Source organism: Malania oleifera, chromosome 2, assembly GCF_029873635.1.
Source record: "Malania oleifera isolate guangnan ecotype guangnan chromosome 2, ASM2987363v1, whole genome shotgun sequence".
NCBI classification, from domain to species: domain Eukaryota; kingdom Viridiplantae; phylum Streptophyta; class Magnoliopsida; order Santalales; family Ximeniaceae; genus Malania; species Malania oleifera.
The window spans coordinates 67,406,436-67,414,538 of record NC_080418.1 but is presented as its reverse complement, the minus strand read 5'-3'; the positions used below and the strand labels follow the sequence as shown (position 1 = coordinate 67,414,538).

Below are 8,103 nucleotides of genomic sequence, written 5' to 3'. Positions count from 1 at the left end.
TTATACTTTGGTTTTCTTAAACAAAGAAGGAAGAAGAAAAACATAAAGGGGCAACGCAGCAATGACTCGTTGACGAGTGCCCTGTGCTCGTCGACGAGTAAATACCAAGAGTAGGAAAATCTCAGAGTTCTGGAGATACCGAGAGCAGAAAAAGGACTCATCGACGAATGCCTTGTTCTTGCCGACGAGTGGTCTTCTATGGATCATCGACGAAACCCCTGTACTCGTCGATGAATGCGTTTGGGTTGCAAGTAGTTTTTCTAAATTTTGAATTTGAACATTGGGTGATTGGGTAATCGGGGGGAAACCTCAGAGTGACTATTATATATGTCATTCTGGACATATATTGATAGAAAGAGTGATCATTTGAGAAGTGTATTGTGTATTTTGAGATTTTCTTAGTGAAATTCTTGTACTATTGCTTCCGTGAACATAATCTTTGTCAAAACCACGTAAATCTTGTTACTCTTCTTGTTTTTCTATTTGTGTTTCATTTACTTGTTGTATATATATTCTGCCGTGCTTTGTATTTATCCCATCCATATCACAACAATCTTATTCCAACCTATTTTACTGTTGTATAAACCTCTATAGCAAATCCCTTATTTAGACATCAGAGTAATCTTCCGGAGTATTTTTTGGGTCCTCCGAGTCATTCCTACTTTCTTTCTTTTTCAGGTCATCATGATCGGAAAGCATCTCGAAGGTCATTCTACTTTTTCATTCAACAATAAGTTTAAAAAAAAAAAAGAGTGGAATAACTTTCAAACGGGTAGTAAAATAGAAAAAAAAAAAAAAAATTACAAATTGACAAGAATTATAGAGAGAATAGATGAAGAAAGATAGACCCGTCGCTCCAAGGAAAGACCATACTTGGGGAGGGCAGATGATGAAACATTAAAACTGTGCTCCACGGTTAGAACCATTGCAGGTGTAGCCTGTAGGCCGTAGGAGACCCCACTGCACTACCAATCGTACCATGCGCACCACAATATGACACACCGCACGGAACTCAACTACAAATAAGGCCTACCACGTTTCAGCCGTTCATTGGTCCACAAAAAGCACACACGTAACGCAGAGAAACGCACCGTTTGGATCCCGACCAATCCCCACCGGAACCCAGCTTCCCCCTCCGCCCCACCCAAACCCCGTACCCTTAACCACCTAACACACAACCCCTCCTTTATTTAACATTGTAGGGCCCACCACCACTCACGAGAATCAGGTCTCTCTCTCTCTCTCTCTCTCTCTCTCTCTCTGTTTTTGTGTCTAACATTCCATATGGACAGCGAGGGAGAGAGAAACAGAGGGGGATGAATTGGAAGCTCTTCTCACCTTGTGGTCCTCACGCGTTCCCGTTCTCTCTTTAATTTCTTTTTACTTTTCCCCCGCCTATAATTCTCATCACCCACCATCATCACTTCATCACTCACTCCCCCTTCTTCTTCTCTTTACCCTCTTCTTCTTCTTCTTCTTCTTCTTCTTCTTCCTCTCGCTTATACTTCCCACTGCCACTGAACTAATTTAATTTTTCCTAGTTCCGTTTTGGAATTAATTAATGGAGAAGGGGAAGCAGAGAGTGGTGGTGACGAGGGATAGGGTGAAGGAGGAGACCGAGGTGGCCGCCGAGGAGCAGCAGCCGGCGGGGTTTATCTACGATCATGAAGACTACAGGAGGAAGAGAGCCGCCGCCGCCGCAGCAGCAGCAGCGGCTTGTTCCGGCGGGAATAAGAGGAGTACTGGGGGTGGTGGTTCCATGAGGTTCTGCTGTCAAGCTGAGAAGTGCAGTGTTGATCTGAGCGATGCAAAGCAGTACCACAGGCGCCACAAGGTGTGCGAGCTCCACTTCAAGGCCCCTGCCGTCCTCGTCGCCGGAATCCGCCAGCGCTTCTGTCAGCAATGCAGCAGGTTTTTCCTTCTTTTAATACATTGATCGTGTTTTTTTAACTTTTCCCTTTTCTGGGTCTCTTTGCATCATGCCTACATATGCATATATGAGTGTGTTTGTGTGTATATATATATATGTGTGTGTGTGTGTGTGTGTGTGGGTGTGTATATATATATATGGTGGGCGTAAGTAACTCCTCAGTTGACTGCTCGACACTGTTTATTCACCAGTCATTCAACCGTGGCACTGGCGGCTACCAAAAAATCTGATAGCTAGAAGACCTTCAAGAGCTCTGTTCACTTTAATTTTTCTTCTTGAGTGCGGTGACAGGGGGTTTCATTTTGACTTGGTTGGCTAATCTAACTGTGGCTCTGCAGTTGAAACGCTTCTATTTATATTTATTTTTCTTCTGTTTCCTATTCTTTTGGCTTTTTACGGGTATTACACTGCTCCAGCTGCAGATTTTTCTCATCTGTTTTCACATAATCATGTAATTTATGGACTCTAATGACCCAATCTTTACACCTTTTCAGGTTAGTTCGACAAGACATATATCAATAAAATTTGTCTTTATATTACAGTGACTTTTCCTGTAAAAAAAATCCAAATTGCATGATTATACAAACATATATATATATATATTTATATACAAACATATATATATATATATATATATATATATATATATATATATATATATATATAAGAAGGTCAATTTCAGCTGGGGGTGTGGTATCAATGGTGGGCGTGTGGCTTTGTTTCCAATTGCAGAGTCCTGATTTCACAACATTTGTATTCAAGGGTCATTCACAGTTTGGCTTTTTATTGGTATTGCTCTGCTCCATCTGCAGATTTTCTCCCCTGTTTTCACGTATTTAATAATGCAATTTATGGGCTCTAATGACCCATTCTGTACAATTTTTAGCTTAGTTCGACTAGAGTCGCATCAACAGGATTTGTCTATTTCCTATACTACCAGTGGCTTTTTCTAAAAAACAAAAAATCCAAATAGCATGCTCACAGATGGTCAATCTCAGCTGGTGGTATGGTATCTATGGTGGGCCTTTGGCTCTGTTCCAATTGCACAGTCCTGTATTTCCCAGCACTTCCATTCAGCTGTTAATCTGTTATCCAATATTTCTTTGTGACTTTTGAGTGATTTAAAAGAATGAGAAAGAGGGAGGTGCAAGGTGTTTCAAATTTACCAGAACTCGCTGGCTGGCCCTTCTGATAAGAAGAGAACATGTATTATGATGCAGATTCCACGAACTATCGGAATTTGATGAATCGAAAAGGAGTTGCCGGAGGCGTTTGGCAGGACACAACGAGCGGCGCAGGAAGACCTCACTGGATTCGCAGGCCTCGGAAGGAGGTGGGTCGACTAGGAAAGGGGCAACCGCTCAGCTGAAGGACATTAACAGTGTGTGCGGGCAGGTGGACGACATGGGCAGAATTCAGATAGCGATCCAAGAGAATGCCACTTACAAACACTTTCAGATCAGATAATTAAGACCCAGACCCAGCTTCTGTTAATTTGCTCCCAAGCAAGCAAGCATGCATGAATGCTCTCTCTCTTCTGTCAATCTTGATGAAGGCGTTCTTAGATTAATGTTAGGAGCACTAGCTAGTAGTATGAGTAGAGGTAATGGTACTCTCTCTGCATTGTGATTGCTACCGGCTAGTTGGGTTAGTGGCTGCAGACTTCCATTGTGGCTTGCCAATTTGATAACTACTAATGAATTAATTGCTTTAAACCATGATCATTAGTGTTTTTCCTCTCTTTAATCCCAAGTAAATTGATTGAGAATACAAACTTTTGACTTGTTGGGTAATGGAGAAATGCCATGTGATTGCAGAAGAATGTCCCAAACCTCGGTTTCCATACCAGGGTTACTTGCTGCCGCCCATAATTAGCTTTGACATTTCTCTGGCTTCTTATTCCTTGCCTCTTTCATATTAGTTGATTAATTGATTTACCAAAAGTACTCCCTCTGCACAGTACCACCTAGTTGCGGAGGTAGCTGCAGACTTCCATTGTGTGGCTTCGCAGTTTAACTAGTTCTGAATAAATTAATTGCTTTAACCCATGATCATTAGTTTTTTTTCCCTTTCTTTAATCCCAAGAAACTTGATTGTGAAGACAACTTTTAACTTGTTAATTGTGTAATGGAGAAATGCCATGTGCATACAGAAGAATGTCCAAACTTTGGTTTACATATATGCAGGGGTAATTGCTTGCTGTCACCCATCATTAACTGCATTTGACATTTCTCTGGCTTGTCATTTCTTTCCTCTTTCATTTTAGTTTTTTAATTGTTTTGTTTTTTTCTTGAGCACCCCTTTCATGTTGACTTGTAGCATACTTTAGTTTATACAACTTCAGGACTAAAAATTTTGTGCCATTTCGCACTCCAATAAATTCCAAATATGTAAGTCACAAATTGCTCAATTGCAAATATTGTCTGATGGTAGAACTTTTGGATTAGCCATGGTCTTATGGGATCCGTATCAATATATGCAACAACAAGTATATGTTTACCATATTTTTCAAGGAGGAACTGAATTTCAACATGAGGACTTATCTGAAAATCTTTAGAAGAGAGAATAGGTTGGACCTGAAATGTTTCATCTGAATGATAGTCATCTTTTGAATCAGAATTTTTTTAATCAGTAAGGACAAGAATAGTCGGCTTCTTGCATTACTTCGTAAACTTATGATTTTGTTTCAACATTTTTTAGAATAACTGGTGGGTATCACATAATTTTTCAAGAGAGAAGTCTTCTTGTGTTGGCAGTAAAAAACTCGTCGACAAGAACCGTGTGCTCTTCGACAAGTAGATACCGAGAGTTAGAAAATCTCAGAGTTAAAGACTCGTCGATGAGTGGGCTTCTTTGACTCGTCCACGAATCCCCTATTCTCATTATTGACGAGTAGATACTTCTCATCGTCGATGAGTAGAACTGAGCAGAAAATCTCAGAGTTAAAGACTCGTCGATGAAAGGATAGACTCGACGATGAGTGGGCTTCTTTGACTCGTCTACGAATCCTTTATTCTCATCAACGAGTGTGCCTGAGCTACAAGAAGAAATTTAAATTTTGAATTTGAATGTTGGGGTGGTTGGGTAGTTGGAGAAAAACCTCTGAAGGAATATCTATTTATCCTTATCTGAGGATATTGTGAGACATGATGAGAGATATCTTTGTGAAGTGTATTGTGTATTTTCAAATTTCTTAGTGAACTTTTTTGTGCCGATTGCTTTCGTGGATGTAGGTTTTGCCGAACCACGTACATCTTGTTGTTGTGCTTGTTATTTCATGTTTTATGGTTAAGTTTGATTTGCTTGTTGCATTTTTATTCCGCTATGCATCCTATATCCGATCCATTTACAAAACAATTGGTATCAGAGCATGTTGTATGGTCTCTAAATTGAAGGATCTCTTAGTGTAACAAGGTTTGGTGAAATGTTTATACAGAATTTCAACCAGATAGCATTGATGCAGCGATTTGGAATGAATTGGGATCAATCATTCGTTTTTGTTTGGCTAAGGACGTGTTGTATCACGTCATGGATTCCATCATTAGTTTGGTGAAAATGAGAATGTCAATATATGTCTAAGGGTTCGTCAAAATCTACAAGTGTAGTGGAGGAAGACTCATAATGTAGTGATAGAGATATGTTACGTGTTTCATCGGGTTTGGAGTGCCTCATGGTGATTCTTGGATCTTAGATACCCGATGCTTTTATCCTAAAAATGGTTTGACACATACAGGTCAGTTTATGTTGGTTGTATTTTGATGGAAAATAATATTTCATGCAAAATATTTGTTATAGGAAGTGTCAAAATCAAATGTATGATGGTGTTGTAAAAGCCGATGTAAAACATGAATCGGATCTAAGGAAGAATGTTGTTTCATTGGGTATTTTATACTGTAATGGTTATTGTTACAAGTTTGAATGTGGAAAAATGAAAGTGTGTGAAGGTGAATCGATATGAAAGGAGAAAAGATAACGGTAAATATCTATGCACTGCAGGGTGTTACAGTTGTAGGTGGAGTTGCAACCGTTGAATCTGAGTTAGGTATCCTGTGGCATATGCGGTTAAAGTATATGAGTGACTACATGTATTTAGATATTTGGAAACCAATGATGATAGCATTAGGGGATAGACACATGTATTTCACGTGTTTATCACGAAGGGTCTTGGTGTACTTCATGCAGTGGCTGAGGTGGAGAACCAGACCAGGAGAGAGATTCTTAAGTCAAACATTGGGGTTGAGTACGCTAGTTTCATTCAAGAAGTTTTGTGAGTAGGGGAGGTTATATACAGGGCTTGCATGGTACTTTTTGGTGAAGTCAGTGAATATGACATGTTTCTCGTGTGACCGATCGCCAAAGGTATCGCTAGATGGGAAAGTTGTAGGTGAATTGTAGGCATAATTTGTGGTAGATTACTCAGTTGTGAGTGGATGTCCACTGGTGCACTATTATAGTGATGGAAGATCCAAACTTGGTGTGATGTTCGGATAATATACTTTTCTGGGGTATAAGAAAGGTGGGTGCAAGCTGGGTGATCTTATGGCAAACAAAGGGGTGATCGAGGACATGATTTTTGGTGATAGAGTCATGGGGCAGCGTACTCAGGTAAAGGAAGAGAAGCACATGTCAGAAAACTGCAGTAGCAGCAATCATGTTATTCAGGTGGAGTTAGGGACTCAAGGCAGAAATGTAGGGAGTTCCATCTTGGGTCAACAGTGTCACTATAGGGACTCGAACTCGAAAAAGAAAAAATAAATAAATAAAAGAAGACATAAATAAAGGAAAAGAAAGGACAAATAGGAAATCGATTTGGTAGGACCCTAAACTATTGACGGTTTCACTATGTTAGGAAAAAACCGTCGACGATTACAAACAACCAAGAGCATTGAACTGCCAAACCATCTACGGTTTCAGAAACCCCAAGAAAACCATCGATAGTTTTCCTCTGGGCAAGCTTACTTAAGTAGTAAGTAAGGTATTTTTATTACATAAATTACATTTCCCTCTTTCTCTAACTTAGGTTTTTGGGACTTTTTCTCTTTTCTCTCACTCTCTCATATGGCTCTCTCTCTCTCTCTCTCTCTCTAAGATCACCTAGAGTCTGGCATCGGTCCTTGATCATTTTTCTCTCCTCTCTCAGTTTGCCGGCTCACTTTCGGGCGGCGGGTTCGGAAGCTAGGGTTTCTCGTTTTTCGAACGTAATCGACTTTTTTTCAGGAACAGGTAAGGGGATTAAGTTATGTCAAATTTTTATTGAAATTGAACCGATTAGACTACGTTATATGTATGTATATTCATGATTTTAGTTGATGTTTCGAAATCCAATTGTATAAAGCTGAGTTTGTAAATAGGGGATTTTCATATGGTAATTTGTGAAGGATTTTGAATGGTGGAATTTGTGGGCTTTGTTGTCATACACGTGAATTAGGAAACAAAATGGGTGAGGGGTGATCATATGCTTTTTATAAAACCTATAACTATGCATATATGTTAAATAAAATGAATCATGGAGGTGATCATTTGTAAAGGTTGAGATCAGCCCTATGAATTTGACCTAGTTGTAACTGGTGCTGCTCCACCCGTTAAGTGAGCATTAGTGAAATCCTCGAGCTTATGAGCTAAGGCGAGGACATAGGCAGTATTGGCCGAACCTCCATGACATATCGTGTGTGCACTTTACATTTTAGCACTTTATATTTACTGCACATGTATGTTATTCTCAATTGTCTGTGAATGTCGCGCATGATTTAATTTTTGCACATTATATTTATTTGTGCATAGATAGACCCTAGGTTGTGTATATACTGCTGTTGGATAGTTTAACCTAGGAAATAAATTTTAAAATACCAATTCACCCCTCCCCCCCTCTTGGGAATACACCAAAGTCAACACGACCAATGACCTTTTCCTCTACATTTGTAACATTCATTTTCATGCTTCCTAGGTCTTTGATTTTGATCATTTACCCGCTTCTGGGGCCCATCCCTATTCTGGGGTTTATCCCTCTTCTTGGAGATTGTAGCCTCATATTGATGCCAATGATTTTTTTGACCATGGCCATGATCATACCCACGACCATGCCTGCGACCTTGTCCTTGACCATAAGATGTATTCATATTCACTTCAGGGAATGGGGTCGAACCAGTTGGACGAGTTTGGTGATTTTTCATCAA

At 39.8% G+C, this 8,103-nt stretch overlaps 1 protein-coding gene across 1 annotated transcript; it reads left to right on the top strand.

The window, feature by feature from the left end:
- The first annotated feature begins 1,049 nt into the window (after positions 1 to 1,049).
- On the top strand, positions 1,050 to 3,648 carry LOC131148608 (squamosa promoter-binding-like protein 4). Its single transcript, XM_058098439.1, has 2 exons — positions 1,050 to 1,911; positions 3,151 to 3,648. The coding sequence occupies exons 1-2, from the start codon at positions 1,562 to 1,564 to the stop codon at positions 3,395 to 3,397; spliced, it is 597 nt and encodes a 198-aa protein (XP_057954422.1). The 5' UTR covers positions 1,050 to 1,561; the 3' UTR covers positions 3,398 to 3,648.
- Positions 3,649 to 8,103: the final 4,455 nt, after the last annotated feature.

Coding starts and splice junctions, on each gene's coding strand:
- LOC131148608 (XM_058098439.1), top strand. CDS start 1,562: ATGGAGAAGGGGAAGCAGAGAGTGGTGGTGACGAGGGATAGGGTGAAG. Junction 1,912..3,150: donor TTCTGTCAGCAATGCAGCAG/GTTTTTCCTTCT, acceptor ATTATGATGCAG/ATTCCACGAACTATCGGAAT.